Below are 20,901 nucleotides of genomic sequence, written 5' to 3' on the forward strand. Positions count from 1 at the left end.
TCTACAGCCTCTGTTTTTCTACACCTCTGCTGATATACGCAGCTGATTTTGCACGCACAAGTGGCTGCCCACCACTTTGGCATGCACTTGCTCTGCAGGTGCATGTGCATAACTTGGCTTGTATAGTGACCAGGGCAATGTGCATCCACAGAAGAGCACAAGATGACTGAAGTTTCTTACAAAGAACAATACAGATGCAATGCCCAGACACTTGTGTGTGTGGATGGATGAGCATATGCTATTACAGAGGGGTGGATAATAATTTTTGACAGGGGGCCACTTCAAAAATTTGTGAAGTGCCCCCAGGCTGCCCAGACAAGGTGGGGCCTAAACCGGAAGGGGCAGGGCCAGGATGCTTCTGGGCTGCCCCTCCCACAGGCCATGATTCATTTGCACGCTTCCTTCAAGTGCCGCACGCTTCCTTCGCCCTTCCCCCACCCTGCAAGGAAGCGTGCGGCACTTCAAAGTACCACATGTTCCTCGCAGGGCAGGAGGAGGCTTTGAGTGCTCCCCTGCCCCCAGGCTCTGATTGGCCAGGGGGCAGGGGAGCACCCGAAGCCTCCTCCCGCACTACCCCATCTTGAGAGGAGCACACAGTACCATGCGCTCCTTGCGGGGTGGAGGGGAGGAGGACGGAGGAAACTTCGCGCTGCTCCCCCGCCCCCAGGCCAATCAGAGCTTGGGGGCGGGCACTTTGAAGAGCAGCGTACTACTCGCAAGGCGGGAGGAAGTTTCATGCGTTCCCATGCCCACAGGTCCTAAATGGCCTAGGGGCGGGGGAGCGGCAGGGCACCCACGGGCCGGATCAACCTGCATGGTGGGCCAGATCCAGCTTGCGGAGGCCTTTTTGCCCACCGCAGTAGTCCAGGGTGGTAGTCCACTGACTAAATGGAAAAATGCACCCATAGATCAATGTTCTCAATGAACTCTTGGTAGCAAACAGAGTAGCAGGACTTGCAGCAAAACTGCAAATGAAAGAAACAGGAGAAGCCCCATGAATCACGAGTTTGCGTGTTGAAAGCAACTCAGTTGAAGGGGGTTTGTCATGGAATTGTCTGCTCACTTCTTATTTTCCTCTATTTTTAGGACATAATTCATCCCCAGGCGGACTGAGAACTTTCCAGGTTCCTCAGGCTACATGACAGCTCTGGCACATCAAGATGATACTGTACACTCCTGGCATAGAAAGTAAGTGATCCCATATAAAGGTCTAGGCTAAATTCTACGACATCAGTGTCAGTGGGACCTTGGCAGCCACTTAATTCCTTTTTCACTCCCCCAGGGGAAATGAATTTGCTAACACTGTTTCAAAGAGGCACCTCAGTCGAATCCTGTGCCACATGATTCAGTTTGCTTGATATTACAGACTGAAAACCAGATGGCTGATTTACAATGCTGGTTTTCCCTGTATTAGGACACTAGTGTGACTGAGCAGCAGAGAAAAGCATATTGGTAAGAGAAAAATAGCACTGACATCTGTAATTATTGCGCTCACCCAGTTTGTAGGTTAGTGGAATAGTCTAACTTGTCCATGAGTTCCAGTGTCAGGGTTTCACTACAGCTGCTCAGGACTTTATAATGACCGTGGGGTAAAGAACCTAAGATCATCATACCTAATAGCACGGGAGGCATATTCCTGGAGCAAGCAGAACTTCTGTCTTTGAGAGGTATACACCCTGTCACTCACCAATTGACCAGTTCTAATTCCATCCAGTAGGGGAAACAAAAAGCACATGGTACATATGATACCTAGCTGGCTGAGCAGATGTGTAACTGTGGATTTAGATGGAAAATTAGAATTTTCTAATCATAAAAAGAGAGCAGGCAGGCGAGGAATTTCTCTAACTTGCAAAACTTCAAGCATGTATTTGCTCCAATTGCAAGCCAGAAAAACACTATCAATGCCCTTCCATTAAAAATGGTTAATTTTTCAGTAACAATGACCATAGCAACAGCATGAAACCCTGATAACCATCACGGTAACACAGGAAAAGCATTGTTGAAATACTGTATTGTGGCAGCATGTGCTTAAATTTAAACATGCTTAAGTGCCACTGACTTTAACGGAGGCTTAAGAAGCTTTCCTGGATAAGGGCCTGAATGCTTACAATCGAAGTTTCCATTGTGTTAATACACACAGATATGTTACTGTAGGGTGCTCATGAGCACTGTGCTTCTGGGTCTTAATTGTGAAAAAGGGCAACAAAGCATTTGTTTTTTGAAGGGAGATGGGGAACAACCAGGAATTATATGTACTATGCAAACAGATAAAAAAAAAAAATCAGGGGCTTACACTTCGGGTCTAATGACTTTGACAGTACCCCTCCTCTCCCTCCTCCTATTAACTTCTACTTCCGGTTATTAGTCATATTTTTTTAAATAAACCTCAGACATAGCCCTAGGACCAATGTGTCAGAAATACATTTTTGCACCAGGCAGCTTTAGGGTGCTGTCGACTTAATAAATTCTGCAGTAGTTTCAGTAGTTCCTTTTGCTAAAAATCATCCTTGGCTAAAATCTAAAATCATGTCTGAAAAAAAAAACCCCTCTGAAATCAGCAGGACTGTGGCTGAAAGTAACACAGGAAAAGCATTGCTGAAATACTGTACTTTGGTGGCTATTTGTGACAAAAATCTAAACCTTCCAGTGAGTAACTGTACCTCTTCTTTGGCAATTCGCATGTTGTCAGTAACTTCCGAAAACACCGTGGGTTTTATGAACAAGCCTCGGTCTCCGATGGCTAAACCCCCACACTCCAGTTTGGCACCTTCTTTCTTCCCGCTTTCTATCAGCTCCAAAATTTTATCAAACTGTTTTTGGTCAATCTGTCAGATACAAAGGGAACATATTAGAAGCAGCTCTGTTATCGCTACCATAAAACCAAAGATTTGGTTCTCTTGCAGCTATATTACTGGACAACTGTTACAATTTCAGTGCATTGTTAGATTGTACCATGAAGGTTTGGTAAAGGATGCAGCTACCTCCTGAAAACGACCATTCTTAAGCACAATTAATAGAGCCTGTCTAAACCTGGAATTATTTTAGAATAGGTATTGCACTTAAAATTCCCCTCTTCCCTTTGTGTGAATTAACATTCAAATGTAAACACGCCTTTAAAGCAGGGGTGGGGAACCTAAGGCCCGGGAGGAAGGATCCGGCCCCTGGGCTCATGGGTCCCCCATCTCAGCATTGGGGAGCCTGCACTGGTGCAGGGCTGGAACACACAAAATCTACTAGCCTAATTCCCCCTACACTCTGCCGTACGTGGGGAATATCTTTCTGACCACGTCAGTGAGGATTTGTTTTTTCTTTTTTTTTTTGCTTCTCACTTGTGTGCGGACTTCAGTGGGTCTGTGGCCCCCGACCCAAAAAAGGTTCCCCACCCCTGGAATGTCTCCACCCGCAGCTCTCAACCTTTCCCAGAATGCTGTACCCCTTTCCAGGGATCCAACTGGTCTTGCGTTCTCCAAGACTCACCTCACTTAAAACTACTTGCTTATAAAAATCAGACCAAAAAAAAAAAAAATACAAAAAATGGTCATAGCACAAGATTACCGTACGATCATAAAATAAATCAACTGGAATACAAATGTTGTATTTACATGTCCGTCTAAAACAGCGATGGGCAACCAAGAACAGCAAGTGGGCCTCATGAATGGCTCTTCATCTCAGAGGGCTGAAGCAGCCTGCAGACCCCCTGCTTGCCTCCCTCCCTCATGCGCTTCTCATGTACTGGACCCCACACTTCCTACGCCTCCACCCTCCTTCCCAGAGCTGCAAACAGCTGATTTGCAGCTGTTCAAGCTCCGGGGAGGGCGGGAGAGGAGTGGGGACAAAGCACAAATCAGGTGCTCTAAAGTACAGGAAGAGGAGTAGGAAGCACTTGGGACACTGGAGCCCTGCACATGAGACGTGCATGGGCAGGGCCGGATTAAGGGGGGGGGGGGGGGCTAGCTGGGCAGCTGCCTAGGGCGCCAACCTGTAGGGGGTGCTTGATCGCAGCTGTAAGGGGTGCCGCGTGCCCGGGGGCAGGGGGCGCCCCTTAGAGCTGCAATTAGGGGCCGCGCGCCTGATTGCAGCTGTAAGGTGTGCAGCGCACCAGGGGGCAGGGCCGTGCATGCGTCGGGGCGGAGCCACGCATGCGTCGTGTGCCCGCTGCCCAGGGCGCAGGAATGGCCCGAGCCGGCCCTGTGCATGGGGGAGGAGGCAGACAGGGCAGGCTGCAGGCGGAACCCAGTGGGCCTCATGTGGCCCGTGGACTGCAGGTGGCCCGCCACTAGTCTAAAACATATAGAGCGGTGAAAATAAGTCATGGTCTGTGTGAAATTTTAATTTGTACGCACTTTGCTAGTGGATTTTACGCAGCCCGTTGTGAAACTAGGCAACGATCTAGCCGAGGTGATGCACCCCAGGAAGATCTCTGCACACCCCTCTCTGTGTACCCGTGGCTGAGACCTGCTGCAGTCAAAGGATGTATAGGTAGAGGAGGGACAGGTAGAATGCACTTAACATGCAGGCCTGCCTGGAACCCTGGTATTCACTTCACAGCGCTGCCCTGGCTTCACTGCTAACGGCAACCAAGCTAGCTTGAGTAAAGCTAGCCCACGTGTGTCTATCTGACCTGCGATTTCACACACACTGCGGTGGGAATGCAGACAGACCCGCAATAGTGTTGCATCAATATTTGTCCCTCTGTGTCATCCTCTTTCCACACGTGCAGGAAATACGTTAGTCGGAAAGTGCACCACTGCCCTCAGGTGGCTAGAACTATAGGCTATTCCTTTTGGAAACAGTTTTTAACACCACGCACAGATCAAAACAATCCAGTGTTGGACTGTCAGTCTTTCCAATTCACTACAAACTTTCATTAGTAATGTCACCTCTAGTCAGGGAAAGGTCCTGTTTTGACTGCAGTAGGTGCGTGCATCTGGATGAATGAGTCAGGATTTGCAAGACACCACCCAAAGCAGATGCAGTTATATAACCTCTGCTAGATTATCCACAGGCTACCCGTTCACCATAATTAATTCTGACCTCATGCTTGCAATCTGAATTGCAAAAACAATCATCAGTGCTTTGGGGAAAATAATGAATCTTTTGGGAATTCAGGTGCACAAGGAAGAACACAATATAATGTGAGAGTTGTTAATTCAAGCAAAATTTGCATCTACAAGGTAAACACAAAGCAAATACCAAAGTAGATATGTTGCATTCGCATGTAACATCCAAAGAAGGGTAAAGTCAGGAATGGAAAACAATGTTTCAAAAATGCACCATTCTGCCTGGGAAAATATGTCTATCACACAAGATTTAAGGTGCCACCTACAAGAGCTGGCAGGTGGTTTGAATATTGTTTATTCAATGCCACATGTGAATAATTTGAAAGTATTTGTGAGTACTTTCCATGCTGACCTGTCTCTGGCCAAGACCAATACAGGTCAATCAACCACTTTACATCACAAAAAGCAAGAATATTTATACAGCTGTAACTTGTTATAAAGCAAAAGTCTATTAGATGAAGAAACAAAACAAAACAAAAAACAATCTGTTTCCAAAAGCAACAAGCAAGGGTAGGACATCTGGCGTTTTTCATTTTAACTTGAGCTTGCCAGATTCATTTATTCTGTTCACTGCTTTATCAAGGAGAGGAAGGATGATCCAGTGGCAAGAGCAGTAACACAAAACTGGAGAGACGCAGGTCCTGTTCCTTGCTCTGCCACAGACTTGATGTCTGACCTTGGGCAAGTCACTTAGTCTCTATGACTCAGTTTACCCATCTGTATAATAGTGATGCTAGTACTGCCCTATGTCCCAAAGGCATTATGAAGAGAAATACATTAAACATTGTGAAGTACTCTTATATTATGCTTTTGACCACGCAAGAGCTATTTATTATTTACAGATTTTAATTTTGGTTTTATTCTCTATTAAAGAGGCCTGATCTGGTATGACAAATCTTGCTCTTGCTCCATCTAAACCAGAAAGCAGTGGCCAATACCTGATCCAGAAGAAAGCAAATTGTGTGCGTGCACACTCTTTATATATCCCTCTGCACCAATGAGCATAGCAAAGGAACCTGAAAAAAGAAACTCCTAGCGCACTTGATCAGTTGGGCAAAGGGTCTGCATGGAGAAGTTTTGCCTTCCTGACTCTTGCAGTGTTTCATTATTTCATAAACCAATGCTTATGACGCAATGTGTGAGATTTGCTTAACTCTGATTATCTTGCACTGCTCAACTGCAGATGTTATTGAAATTATCCAGCCTTTTAAAATTCACCACCAGCGACGGAGTCTGTGACTTCTGCCCAGTGAATTCCAGTGGGTGACTATAGGTTGCACAGAAGTCATTCCTGTCATTTCTTTTACACATGCTGTCTTGCTCATTTATTACAGCGAAGGGGCTTAAGCGTACAAATACAGGCCTGCAGATAGCAATGCTGGGCCCCCAGGCAGAACAGTCAATAGACCCTCCATGCAGCCACAACCCACACCTGCCCAGACGCAGTCCGCCTGACACTTGGGCACAGCTGTACCTTCACTGTGCCGGCAGTGCTCTTCTGGTAGAGCTAGGGCTTTCACATGCTTGCCTGGTTGGGTTTGCACAATGAGACAGTTGGGAACTCTAAGAATCTTGCCCTGACCCTTACTCCACCCCTTCTCTAAGGCTTCAACTCCCTGTCCCGCCCCTTCTCCAAAGCCCCACTCACTCTATCCCTCCTCCCTCTGCTGCTCACTCTCTCTCACACACACACGGTTCAGGGTGTGGGAGTCTTGGTTCAGGGTGTGGGCTCTAGGCAGTGATTGGGGGGGATAAGGGATCAGGCTCTGGGAAGAAGTTTGGGTGCGGTTCTGGGCTGGACCAGGGGGTTGAGGTGAGGGAGGGAATGAGGAGGCCCCCACAGATCCCACTGGCTGCAGTTCCTGGCCAACATGAGTTGCAGTGTTGGTGCTCGGTGTGGGAGCAGCACATGGAGGCACCCTGAGCCCCACAGGAGCCCCCGGGGTGTGTTGGCAACTTCTGTGAGCCATGTAGAGCTTGGACAGGCAGGAAGCCTACCTTAGCCTCCTTCCCTGACCTCTGCTGTGCTGCTGGCCCTTTTAAATCACCTGGGCTCCCTTATTGACAGGTCTGCACAAACATGCACCACAGGGTAACTGGAGCTCACGATTCCACTCCGAATTTTATAGGGCTCCCTCAAAGATCCTCCAACATTTTCTTCCCAAGCAAAATACATTTCTTATGTGTGGTTTCTCCTCACATGCCTGCCTCACTCAGGCTTTCCGCTGTCTTTGTGGCCCTTCTTTGGACAATTTCAGTCTCAGCTTAAGATTTAAAGGTAAAATACTCCTAACGCATGCATGGCAGAACGCAGTAATCTACCACTATCTCGTCAGAAAGGGTAGACAGTGGTTATCTGTCCCAATCTACTAGGGTTTTAACACATCCTAATATTGCCTGTCATGCATCATTAATTGATGGGTTAGGTAGGAAGTTTGCAGCTTGTGCTGACTTACTGTATTATCTTCTACATGCAGCCATTCAAACCCCAAACACCAGATTTCTGATAGTCTGCATTTGGAATCTGCACTTGGCTCAGACGCCCCCTGCTGGATGCTGTGTAAGATGAAGGCTAGTTTGGATCTGCAACCAGCCAGGAAACTCATTGGGCCAAGGTGAGAAATCACATTTAAAAGGCTGGGCAGCATTGTACAGCGGTTCTAGTCCTGGTGCTTCACCCAGCTCAGCCCATCTCTTTGCTTATCTCTAAAGTTTTATTTCATACAGTGAAACAGCAACAGGTGGGATTGAACTGGGGATCGCTGGAGCTTAGTGCGGAGCTCTACTGGATATGCTAAAAGCCAGCTGGCTGGTAGCTAAGACTGTAAAGCAGACTCATTCTTCTCTCTAAGTTGCCTCTGCAACTAGATGGGATAGTGCACCTCATGCAGAAGGTCCGTAGGTTATAGCAGCACCAACCGTAAGTCCATGAAGTGCAGAGCGTTTCCCAGCATTTCATTCTCTGCGCTTATTTTAAATTGCTACGCATAAGGCTTGTCTCCATGGCAGGTTAGCGCACAGCAAGCCGGAATGTGAACCTGCAGCACACTAGCTGGCTGTGAGGACCCTGCTGCCAGAGACCAGTGATCTTCCATGATGCGCTGGGACACACTCCCATTTCCAAGAGCAGTCCTGGGGGAATTCTGCATTTGGAATAAACTGCAACCATTGCAGGATTCCCCCAGGACAGAGTAAGGATTTTTTTTTTAAACGTGCAGGAGCAAAGTCACTGTAATGTCACATCCTGGCTTGTCACGTGCCTTGTGACAAGCCCACGGTATCCATCTAGAAGCACCTGCAGCTGAAGGGGGACCAGAAAGACCATCCTCTAGAACCAACCTGAGCCTGAAGACAGGCCATGTTCCTTCCTGTCCACCTGAGACACACGATCCAAAGTTTGTCTCAGAGCTGGGGCTCCTGGTACGTTAAGGGAGTTACTGAATGTGTGATGAGCCACAACTGCTTTTCATGGAATAACTTCATTCTGTATGTTTCCCTGAGGCACTACAAAGAGGAAAGCTAGTGCTGTGACTCAGCTGCTCATATACATGTACAGGCCATACACAGGCCCACAAACAGGGTGGGGTAAGGGGGCAATTGCCCCAGGATGTATCCCTGTGTCTCTGGTAACCAATTTTGGAGGAATTTTTAGAGTACTGGTGTGTGCGCTTTTAAATGGTTTAGTTGTTTTCCTACTTCAGATGTGAACCATTCGTTCAACAATGCATGTGTTTCTGCACTGCCACTCTGTATGCACCCAGTCCAAAAAACAGACTCCAGAGAAAAGCAGCTGTTCTGATTATGTGCAGACAGAGAAAACGGTTTGCGTTGCACTGAGAACCACATGAAAGCTCTGAAAAACCCTCCTCCACCTTCCACTCCCTCTCTTGGGTCTCTTCTTGCTTAGATGGTTGGCAACCCGAGACATACGGGTGGGGGGAAGCTCAAATGCATCTGTGTTATAGGTAAGCCAGTGCACACCCCACCTTCATTACTTGCTGCATTGTCATCATCTGCATTAACATAAGACCTGGGAACACGAGGTTGTGCTAGGCATTATACATACAGAATAAAAAAAAAGACAGCCCCTGCCTTTGAGAATTTTCAGTCCAAGTTACCCTCTCTGTGACTGAATAGCAACTAAAGCCCAGTCTACAAGAGGATAGGATGTTGGCAGAACTATGTCTACGGTGCTACCGATTTCATAAACATGAAAAACATGTCACAGTTCATGAAATCTGCACAGCCATGTGAAATCCCATGCTGCTGGGAGCCGAGGGTTGCTGCACTGTTTTCAGTTTAGAACACCCTTTACTCTGCAAGTAATTCCACTGGATTCTGTGGCATTATTTGCAAACGAGGGCTTGTATACACTAGAGCAGTGTTTCTTAAACTTAAGACCGAGGATCACCAAACAATTTTTTTTTAAATGAGGAACACCAAGAATTTTTTGTCGAGAAAAGAAGTACCTGCCCCTTTAAGGGTGGTCATTTTGAACTCTGCTGTTCTCTGCGGCACACCTCCGACTGCCTCGCAGCACACTGGTATGCCGCGCAGAACAGTTTAAGAAACACTGCACTAGAGTGCCATAGTACAGATGCTGCCTACAGGGCTGGAAGAGGTTTTTTGCAATTGCTCTAAGTCAGGCATGTCCAAAGTCCGGCCCGGGGGCCAATCGCGGCCCGTGTTCTGGTTTAATACGGCCCCACAGGTAATTTGGCAATATCTATCTTTTATGGCCCCCAACGAATCCATATGTATTGAGATGAATACATTGTAAAATCTCAGTTAATGTCAGTTGGTCTAAATCAGTTATAAATATATTTGGACACAACATGTATACTTGGTGTTATGTTCCTGTTCATATTTTTTGAACTTAAAAGTTGACAGACAACCTTTATTACCAATAATATGTAATGTACTTTACAATGTTCCTGACATATATTTCAGCTTCCTGGATTTTTTTTCATCTGGCCTTCAGATATGAAAGGCAGAGTGATTTAACACCTGTTTAGATTTGTCATCCATGTGACGAAATGAAAAGTATGCCGTTTGCAATAAACTTTGCATAAAATAGTTAATTTGCATTTAATTTTAATGGTTCAAAGAATGTCAGGCAAAATGGTCGGCCCTCACGCATGTTCACTTCATCAAATCTGGCCCTCTTTGAAAAAAGTTTGGGCACCCCTGCTCTAAGTCATCTATCTCCTCAAGTGGGGAGAGCTAGGGAGAGGCATTATTCCATTTACCTAGCTGCATCGACAGCAACGGTGTCAGTGGGCACTGACCCATACAAATTTTTCACATCCCTAAGAATATAATGATGATGATCTCAATTTTAGCTGCAGCCCAGGCCTAGGTAAAGGGATCAGAATCTGGCCTTACAGCACTAGCCATTAAAGAGATGCTCTCACAAAATTAGATAGGGTTAGTTTTAATTACTATCCCATTCAGCCATCCTCATTCACCTTGACTTGTAATTTACTCACACAAGCAGTCCAAGGATTTCAAAGACATTACTGGCATGAGTAAGCCATTATGAACCATCAGAATGGCTAGCAGAGCTGGGCCCTCTGCAGTTTTGGAACTCCAACTACGGGTTGAACCTCCTGGCCAGTCTCGAATGAGAATTTGCTGGATCAAGGAAGGTCCCCTGCCACTGGCCTCCCAGGATGCAGCCCCTGGCTCCGGCTGGCTCCGCTCCAGCCCCACTGCCACTGGGCTCCGGCCCTGCTGCTACAGGGCTTAGGCTTGGCTCCAGCCCATTGCTACCAGCCAGCTGGGACTCTCTGGGGACAGAGCTTCCTGGGGAGGAGGTTCCGTGGCTGCCCTGCTGTTGCTGTGCCATGCTGGGGCTCCCAGGGGATGGGGCTCACCAGTCCCTCTGCTGCCCTGCCTTGCAGCTCCCCGGTGATGGGGCTCACCGGTCCCAATGGTGGAGCTCCCCCTGCTGGATTTCTGACTGGCTCACACTCCCAGGTGCCCAGGCTCTCTGGTCCAGCAACATCTGTGATCCTGCCAGACCAGAGAGTCCCAGATTTAGGAGCTTCTATCTGTACGAGCAGAACCTGCCTCCTTCACACAGGGTTACCATGGCAATGGCCTAGGCCTTTCATGTGTGCTGGGAAAAACCAAATAGAAAGTTATGGATAGAGCCCTGTGCAGATTATCCCCAAAGAATGAGCTGCGGACACTCCCATCCACATCTGCCAGTGTGGATACTCGCCGATATAAAGCAGATATCCACAGACCGACAGGGCTCTAATTATGGATTCCACAGTTAGAACAAGATGTGAACCTTTCTGAAATGGCATTTTCCCATTTGCCTATGGCAGAGCACAAGTTCTGGGGTGCTCTTGGTTTATCAAGATTTTTTTTTTAAATAAAAGCCAAAAACAAACACTGGCTGACCTAGGAGAAGAGCAAACACTAGCCTCAATCATGGATCTTTCTGGCTTCCATAGAAGGGATTAGAAAAACGTTGGGTGTAAAAGCCCAAAATGCTGTCAAGGCTGATATCTGTGTCAGCCTGGCATCATTCCACCTTTTCCCGACTTTGCTTAAATCCTTCTGTGCATTAGGGGCTGAGTGCTCCACTGTTACAGATTACACCTCCCGTGACCAAACACCATTACTATTTTATAGCTGAACTAGGGGGCTTCGCTCCCTGCTCGCCAACCCCCGTCTTGGCTGGGGAGGGCCCAAGGGCAAGCCCACTCAACCCCAGCTGCAGGGAGGGTCCGAGTCTGTCCCAACCCAGGCTCCCCCCCCACCTCTGGCCACCAGGGAGGGCCTGGGCAGCACCAGCTCCCCCAGCCCGGCCCTTTAGCCCCCCAGCCACCAGGAAGGGGGGCCAGGACCAAGGCCACACCAGCCCCAATCTCTTGGGGTGAGCTAGGCCGGGGACAGCTATCGTTCAGCTGCTGGGAGCCCCACCTCTCTACGCGGGCCCTGGGGAGGACCAGGCTGGGAGTGGGTAAGGCTTGGCTCCTGTGGATGCAGAGTGACGTGATGATGTCATCCCACAGGAAAAAAAAATGTATATAGAGATTGAGAGAGATTAGAACACATTTGCAGCTGCAGCCCTCTGCCTGCACCAAATAAAATCAAATCAAATTACTCCCTGGGCCATATGATGTTTTGCATTAGTATGCAATAGGGCAACCCACTTGTGCAAATTGCTTTATCATCGAACTTGCAGTTCACTCGTGGAAAGAGCTGATGTCAACCATCATGATTAATGTATGTTTAAAACAGAGAGAAAAACAAAAACAAACAATAAATGACATATTAGTCACCCACGCAGGACTTCCGCTGGGGCCATGCTCGCATGTGAACGACGCTCGCACAAGGAAAACAGAAAACTACTCTCAAGCACATAATTACCTGTGGCCCTTGTTCAGTCTTGGCATCGAATGGGTCTCCAATGAGTCGTTTCTTGGCATACTCCACGCTGCGCTTGACAAATTCCTGGTAGATCTGCTCCTCCACAAATACTCGTGAGGCAGCAGTGCAGCACTGGCCTTGATTTAAGAAAACTCCTTGATGGGCACATTCGACCGCCAACTCCACTGGAAATGAAAGGTCAGCACATACAGTGAGGGGTTCTACTGACTTAAACCAGAAATTAACCAGACTTGTTGCAACTCCCTCATTACCGGCTCCCCCCTCAATGCTTCCTCAAAACTCATTTCAAGGAAGCCTTTAAAACTATGGAGAAAGCAAGCTTCAAAACATTGGGCCTTTCCGGACCACACCTTCTGACAGTCTGCACCACCATCCTCCCATCTGTTGCACACGTCTTAGCAAAGAAAATATTTCAAAATAATTGAAATCAATTTAAGAACTCTTGAAATAACAAAATCAAAATAGCATGACCTCACTATGGGGAAGCCTCAAAATGAATCCGAGGCAGGCTCCGTTAATGTGGACGTGCTACCTCAACTTAGAGCCCCAGGAAACCCTGGGAAGTAATTAGTTTGAATGACTCTGGGGAGTAGTGATTTCAAAAGGGTGGCACCAGAGCATCCTCCGTACCATTATTTCGAAATAACTATTTCAAAATTAGCGTTATTCCCTGAGGAAAGCAGGAGTACAGATTTCAAAATCAGTGGTCCTTTATTTCAAAAGGACAGGCTTGGGTAGTGTGGACCTAAGGGGGGTTATTTAGAAATAAAGCCCTAGTGTAGACCTGGGCCTACGGGCCCAATTCTGTCACCTTTACTCACAGTGTGGTAGTACCTTACTGCCCATGAGCAGACTCACTAAGGATGGCGGAATTTAGTCCTGATCCCATGTGGCAGGGATTTGGTCTTCATTGTCTATTGCCCATCAGAGGCATGGTATGAGCAATAACGATGAAGAGTGAGGTTTACAAGGTCATGGTTGTAGGTAGAAGGTGAACTGACAGACAGACGGCCAATTCAGCAGTAGCCACTGTGTGGCTACTGCTATAGCCAGCTAGCCACACTCAACCAGCCAAACAGCCACATGTGGCTAGTGACAAACATGCTGTAGAGCCAAACACGTGCCTGGTGCAGGGAGCTGCATAGCATGCCATCCTGCAAAGCAGTCTTGGCCAGGCTTTGAGACAAGTTGGACCACACTGCGCCCTCTGCTGGGGCCCTGTGAGGTTACAGCAGAGTCACTAGTGCTGTGCTGGCCACTGAGGCTAGAAATGATTGAATGACAACAGTGAGAAATACTTACAGTCAGCATCGGCACACACAATGCAGGGGTTCTTCCCTCCAAGCTCCAGCGTTACCCTTTTGAGATTACTTTTAGAGGCTGCTTCCTTGATCAGTTTTCCAACCTATGGCATTGGGATTCACATGGCACAGGTTTATCCCTCAAAGAAGTGCATTCATTCAAAGCAGCATAAAATGTACACGGTTTACAAGAGCAGGACAGGCTGTGAAACTGCTGAAATCATAAAGTAATTCTTGCAGCAAGGGCGGTTTAAGTTGGACATTAGAAAAAACTTCAGGGTGGTTAAACACTGGACTAAATTGTCTAGGGAGGTTGTGGAATCCCCATCACTGGAGATATTTAAGAGCAGGTTGGACAGACATCTATCAGGGATGATCTAGAGGGATGGTCCTGCTGTGAGGGCAGGGGACTGGACTTGATGACCTCTCGAGGCCACTTCCAACTCTAGCATTCTAGGATTCCAGGTTTCCAATCTTTTTCTATTTTTTGTTCTCACTGATTCTACAGGTACTGAGTTATGCAAGGTGGGCCCTGCATTTTAAAAATCATAAATATTTATTATTTGTCCTAAATATAACTGAAATTTTGGGAAGGGGTAGGATATAATTTTTACCTATGCAAGCTTGTCTCCCGGAAGTTTTTTATGGACAGAGGAAAGGAGGCAGGATCAGGCCGCTAATTGATACAAGCAGTATTGCTAATGGACAGTTGTTATAAAAGTATAATCTGTCAGGTGATACTCTGATATTATGATGAAGGTACCTACCATGGCTCCACAGTGAATGAGGTGAGTTTTTGCATTTAAAGAAGGGATTTAGTCTCTGGTATCATTATAGCCTCATGACAGGATTTATTTTTTAGTTACAGAATGAATTGCCCTAAGAATTTACACAAGCCATATAATTAAGCCACAACATTTTTTTCCCCATGAAAATTTTTGAGCAATAAAAATGTTTGTTTCATTTGTATTTTCTCCTAGTATTTTCTGACAAAAATGATTTGAAATCAAGCTCTGGGATTATCTAGGGTACATCTACACAGTGGCACTATTTCAGGATCAAGTCTGTTATCCCAAAATAGTTTTCTGCATGTCGTAACAGCAAGCCCGTTATTTCGAAATGCATTCAAAATAACGGGCTTGTTATTCTGACATCTTGTAAACCTTGTTGCACAAGGATTAAGGGCTTCATCAGAATAGCACTCTCTTTTGAAATTAGTACTGCTTAGACAACCTATTTTGAAATTTGGTGCTCTCTCGAAATAAACTACGCAATTTGCATACCCTATTTTCCGGCGTATAAGACGACTTTTTGTGCTAAAAAACATCTCCCAAAAATCGGGGGTCGTCTTATACACCGGGGCTTTTCTCGCCCCGGAGAACACAGACTGCGGGACCTCGCGGTCCCGCCGCCCGTGTACTCCGGGGCGAGAAAAGCTGCTCCGCGTCTCCCTGGTCTGCAGACCAGGAAGACGCGGAGCGGCTCCGGCAGCGGGGCAGCCCAGGCGCGCCTGGGCTGCCCCGCTGCCGGCTTCCCCCGAGACTTCACAAAGCCGCGGAGGGGCTCGCTCTGGCAAAGCCTCAGAGGCGCGGGACCCCGCCATGGCTGCGGCTTTGCTCCCGGTGCCTCTGGTCTGCTGGGGACCGTCTCCAGCAGACCAGGGACACCGGGAGCAAAGCCAGGGAGGCGGAGGGGCGCTGTGGCGCTGCCAGTTGGCCTCTTAAGGGGGGGGGGGTAGTCTTATACGGCGAGTATAAGACGAAAACCTATCTTTTAACTAGAAAATTAGGGGGTCGTCTTATACGCCCAGTCGCCTTATACGCCGGAAAATACGGTAGCTCAAATTGTGTAGCTTATGTCAAGCTATGCTCAACTGTGTAGATGTACCCTGAGTGAGTCTGTTCTCCTGCATAACACAGATCACAGAAGTTCCTCCAAACACTTTGTTTGAATGGTTTAGAAAAACATAAAATCTTAGGTTAAAGAATTTCCAGTGACAGAGAATTGATGATAAGTTGTTCCAATGGTGAACTAAATGATTGTTAAAAATGTAGGACTTATTTGCTATCTGAATCGGTCTTGCCTCAATTTCCAGCCATTGGCTTCTGTTTTACCTTTGCCAGCAAGACTGAAAAATCCATTATCAAATATTTGTTCCCCCGGTATGCATTTATAAACGGTGACCAAGCCACTCCTTAACCTTCTCTTTGTTCAGCTAAGAGATTGCGCTCCTTGAATCTACGGTATGTTAACAGCATGTCCTCTCAACCTTGTGTTCAGTTTTGGGCCTAGGAGAAACACTCAGGTCTTGAGGAATCAGAGCAGTAAAACAGAACACTCAAGTTTCACATGCAACCTTTATAGCCAGAGCAGCTTTCGTGATTGTCTGTCACTACTGAGAACAGCCTCTCTCCATCCTCTTTGGAACCTCCCTTCAGGAAGTTGAAGGCTGCTCTCAAATCCCTCCTCCCTCTTCTCTTCTGCAGACTAAATAAGCCCAAATCCCTCAGCCTCTCCTCACAAGTCATGTGTTCCAGCCCCCTCATCATTTTTGTTGCCCTCCAGTGGATTTTCTCCACTGCACCCACATCCTTTCTGTAATGGGGGGCCCAGAACTGGACACGATACTCCAGATGTGGCCTCACCAGTAAGGATGTTAAGAGGTAGGTAATTAGCTAATCACACAGTCAATGCAATTTGTACTGTGTGATTAGTCGATAAGGGAAGGTGCTCCCGCCAGGTCCAGTTTAAATGTAGTAAGAGCCGGGCCTCTGCTCGTGGACCCACTGTGGGCACAGGCTGCTTCGCAGCAGCCTGCCTTCCCCTCCCCCCCCCCCCCCCCCCCGGGGTCTGTGATAGAGGCAGCAGCCTGGGGGATGGCAGGCAGCACTGCGGAGACGGTGCTGGGGGGAACCAGCTTTTAAGAGGCAGCAAGGGGCTGGGAATGCAAGTAGTCGACTTGACTACCCGATAAATTTAGGCTTATCGCTTACATTGCTACTCACCAGTGCTGAATAAAGGGGAATAATCACTTCGCTACATCTGCTGGCAACGTTCCTACTAATGCACCCCAATATGCCATTAGCCCTCTTGGCTACAAGGGCACACTGTTGACTCACATCCAGCTTCTCATCCACTATAATCCCCAGGCCCTTTTCTACCAAACTGCTGCTTAGCCAGTTGGTCCCCAGCCTGTAGCATTGCCTGGGTTTCTTCCATCCCAAGGGCAGAACTCTGCACTTGTCCTTGTTGAACCTCATGAGATTTCTTTTGGCCCAATCCTCTAATTTGTCTAGCTCATTCTGGGCTTTATCCCTACGCTCCAACGCATCTACCTCTCCCCCTAGCTTAGTGTCATCTGCAAACTTATTTAGCAGTGCAGAACCTTCCAGTTACCTTGAGGGCTGTCCTGGTAAGCTAACAGAAACAGAAAGCTGTCTTCTGCTGAAAATTAACATACCCTATTAACTTTACAGTGAATTCAGAGAGATAATATTATATGGTAGCTGCTTGATTGAAAATAAACTAAGAAACTAACTCTCTGCTGCAAAGCAGGAAGCTAGAAGGAGACACTGTCAGGGAACTGAAGATCACAACTTAAAATCATAGGTGTTAAAAGCAAATACTAATTAATAAAAATGTTTTCATTCTCCCTACCCCATGTTCATTTTGATTTGACCATCCCTCTTCCGTATTTGTACCCAAATACTAAAGCAAGATGCTAATGCAAAAGAACCAGAAAGTGAAGCTGATTAGAACTAGCGCCCTATCTAACTGTACTCAATATGTCCCTCATTACTGTATCAGAACCCTTCAGTTATCAAATGTCCTCCCACAATTCAAAATAAAAATCCTGAGTCCAGTGCAATTGATGGAACTCCTCCTACTCGCTGGGATGGAGCCAAGATTTCTGCCAGCGCCTTAAGACAAAGGATTCTGGTGCATTTTCTTTCAATTACAGAGCCGTTCATTTTTTAAATAAAAAGTGGATTCATGATAAGCCACTTTCTTGTTTTTCAAGCCTTTCTTGGTTTTGTAATAGGGAGGACCTGGTTTTCATTATAGAAATAATTGTCTTGGTAGGCTAAGAATAATGTATGTTTGTATTTTACAGCGTATCAAAGAAAGGACAATACTCCACATGAACATGCCACCAATCCCATTCATATTTATGCCATAATCTTCACAAGGAAGAAGGATGCTCCAGGCAGCATTCCCTCCTCCCCCTCCCTGGGATAATCAGTAGGAATGCACATATGTATGATAAACCACTAGATGGTATGGTTGTGAAATGCAAGACATTTGGCTTTCGGCAGGTCTTTGAACCTTTGAAATGAGACACACCTTGTGTGTTGGAGAAGGCAGCTCAGTGTAATTTGTCATAATTATGCAAATTAGAAAAAGCCTGTGGTGCAATGTCAAAATGGAAGAATGCTCAAGTAGGATGTTAGTAATCAAAGGAAAGTGAAAAAACAAACAAATGTGTCCAACACATGGCCTGGATGAACAGCCAACACATGTAAATCTTTGGCATAAGCACTTCCTTTTATCAGAGGCTGCCCTTTGTCATGCAGCAAATGAAGACACATGCATCTATCAGTATAGATTTTCTTGCAATATAAATTACAAGGGCAAAGGAGCTAAGTAACTAGTGGGAAAAAAAACTATTTAAACTTGTAGGCAAATTTTGATTCAGCAGCATTCACCACCTGTGTGTGTTCTCTTTCTACCTGCCATTAGAGTGCTCAGGTTTTAGTAGCAAATATCTGCAGGTTGAACCTCTCTAGTGCAGCACTCACTGGTCTGGCACCATTTGTGGTCCAGCATGATTTTAGCGAGGCCGATGTCCACTTATCATGGGTGTGGCCAAGTTTCCCGCAGTCCCATAAAGTTTGTTTACAGCCACCAGTCCTGGCTCACAGCGTTCTGAGTGGTTATTTAGCTCTAATTTACCCCTCAATGTCTTCTAAGAGCCCAGTAAGTAGTGGAAATATTAGTAATGCTGCTAGACAATATTGACCTCCCGTGGTTCGGCAAATTCTCTGGTTCAGCACCAGTCAGGTCCTGAGGGTGCTGAACTAGAGAGATTCAACCCATAGCTTGAAGACTCACTGAAAGTGACATTCAAGTTGGTTGTCAATTGTTTGCTCGGTAGTAATAAAGCAACACGTTGACAAGGCATGCGCCTCTCCCTTGCCCCACACTGCTAACCCCAAGCCCCTGGAGAGATCATTTTCTTTTTCAAAGCAGGCAGGCATCTCTATGAATGGGATCAGGATTTGACCCCAAGACTCGGTAACTAGCATGAGATTTAAACAGCAGCAGAACTATTTAATATAAATACAACACTGTTTATAGTTATGCAGTTTTGGTGGCCAATGTTGATAAACTGGCTTTTTAGAGGATGTGATTAAGTCGTACTAATGACCTCTCCAGTCCATCGCTTTGTTTCCAGAACCGGCACATAAGAAACAGCCATACTTGTCCCCTATGCTGTTTAATATCTACATGAAGCCGCTGGGAAAGGTCATAAGGAGTTTTGGAGGATGGTGCCATCAATATGCAGATGACACCCAACTCTGTTTCCCTGTGACATTAGAACCAGGTGTGGTGGTGACTGATCTAAATCAGTGTCTGGAGGTAGTGATGAAGACAAATAAGCTGAAGCTGAACTCAGATAAGACTGAGGTCCTGTGGATCAGGAAGCCATCTGTTCAGGAATGTGGCGTGGCACCTGTTCTAGATGGGATTATTCTCCCCCTGAAAGAACAGGTATGCAGCTTGGGAGTCCTCCTGGACCCTTTTTTAACATTTGAAAATCAGATTTCTTCGGTGGTCAGGAGTGCCTTTGGGCAACTTTGTTTGATCCGCCAGCTGCAACCCTTACTGAACAAGCATGACTTGGCCACAGTGATCCATGCTCTTGTTATATCCTGACTGGATTATTGTAATGCACTTTATGTGGGGCTGCCTCTAAAGAGCCTTCAGAAACTCCAACTGGTCCAGAATGCAGCTGCTCGAGTTTTAACTAACACTAGTTATATGGAGCACATTGTGCCAATGCTTCGGCAGCTGCACTGCCTTCTGGTATGTTTCCGGGCACAATTTAAGGTTTTAGTTATGACCTATAAAGCCTTAAATGAGTTGAGTCCGGGATATCTGAAGGACCGTCTTCTCCCATATGAACCTACCCAGGGATTGAGGCCAGCTAGGGAGGCTTTGCTTCGTGTTCCCCTACTTGTAGAGATAAGATTAACATCTACGCGGAACAGGGCATTCTCAGCTTTTGCTCCCAGGCTGTGGAATTCTCTTCCCTGGGATATTCACGTGGCACCAACGCTAGTGTTGTTTCGGCATCAGGCTAAAGCCACCCTTTTTATTTGTGCTTTTATTAATGTTTGAGTTTATGTGTGTGTTCCTCCTCTCTATATGTTTTTAGCTGGTTATGTCCCTCTGGGGTCTCATATTTTAAATTTTTATATATATTTGTATTGTGTTTTTTGTAAGCCGCCTTGAATATTTTAAATAGAAAGGCAGGGTAAAAATATTTTAAATAAATAATATTAGGTCAGACCAACGGTCCATCTAGCTCAGCATCCTGTCTGCCGACAGTGGCCAACACCAGAGGCCCCAGCTGCACCATTTGGGAAGGACAACCATTCAGAGTTACGGCAAGAATACGGTTACAAAACTTGAGAGATTTTCAAAAGCATTAAAACTTTGTCCTAACTCTGCTTCAGTTCAGTGGTCATTGATCTCAGTGGGAGCAGAGACAGATGGTTGCCAAAAGCCTCTGAAAGATTCCACCAAGCCAATTTTTTTTTCCAAGCACCGAGTAGGATTGAAATGACAACGATCCAAGTTTCCACAGACAGCACTTCTACAAGACAAACAGTGCTCCTCGTGAAGAACAGTATCCGGTAACACCGCAAGGCTAACGGCAAGTTTAAGCAGAAAATGATCACTTACCTCCGTTGATCCAGTGAAAGCTATTTTGTCAACATTCAGATGGGCAGATATGGCAGCCCCAGCGGTGGGGCCATATCCTGGCACGATGTTAACCACCCCAGGAGGAAAGCCCACCTGAAAATGAATTTAGAGACTGTGCTATGGAAATGGAGTAATAAGGACTA

General features: G+C 46.5%; 1 protein-coding gene across 1 annotated transcript in view; it reads right to left on the bottom strand.

The window, feature by feature from the left end:
* The window catches only part of ALDH1A3 (aldehyde dehydrogenase 1 family member A3), a 57,172-nt gene that overhangs the window by 6,461 nt on the left and 29,810 nt on the right, over positions 1-20,901 (bottom strand). The window contains exons 7-10 of the mRNA XM_006129200.4: positions 20,738-20,851; positions 13,770-13,872; positions 12,447-12,631; positions 2,661-2,825 (exon numbers count right to left, since the gene is read on the bottom strand). Of these exons, the coding sequence (XP_006129262.2) occupies positions 2,661-2,825; positions 12,447-12,631; positions 13,770-13,872; positions 20,738-20,851 (567 nt within the window). The remainder of the gene's footprint in view (positions 1-2,660; positions 2,826-12,446; positions 12,632-13,769; positions 13,873-20,737; positions 20,852-20,901) is intronic.

Source organism: Pelodiscus sinensis, chromosome 14 (genome assembly GCF_049634645.1).
Source record: "Pelodiscus sinensis isolate JC-2024 chromosome 14, ASM4963464v1, whole genome shotgun sequence".
Lineage (NCBI taxonomy): Eukaryota > Metazoa > Chordata > Testudines > Trionychidae > Pelodiscus > Pelodiscus sinensis.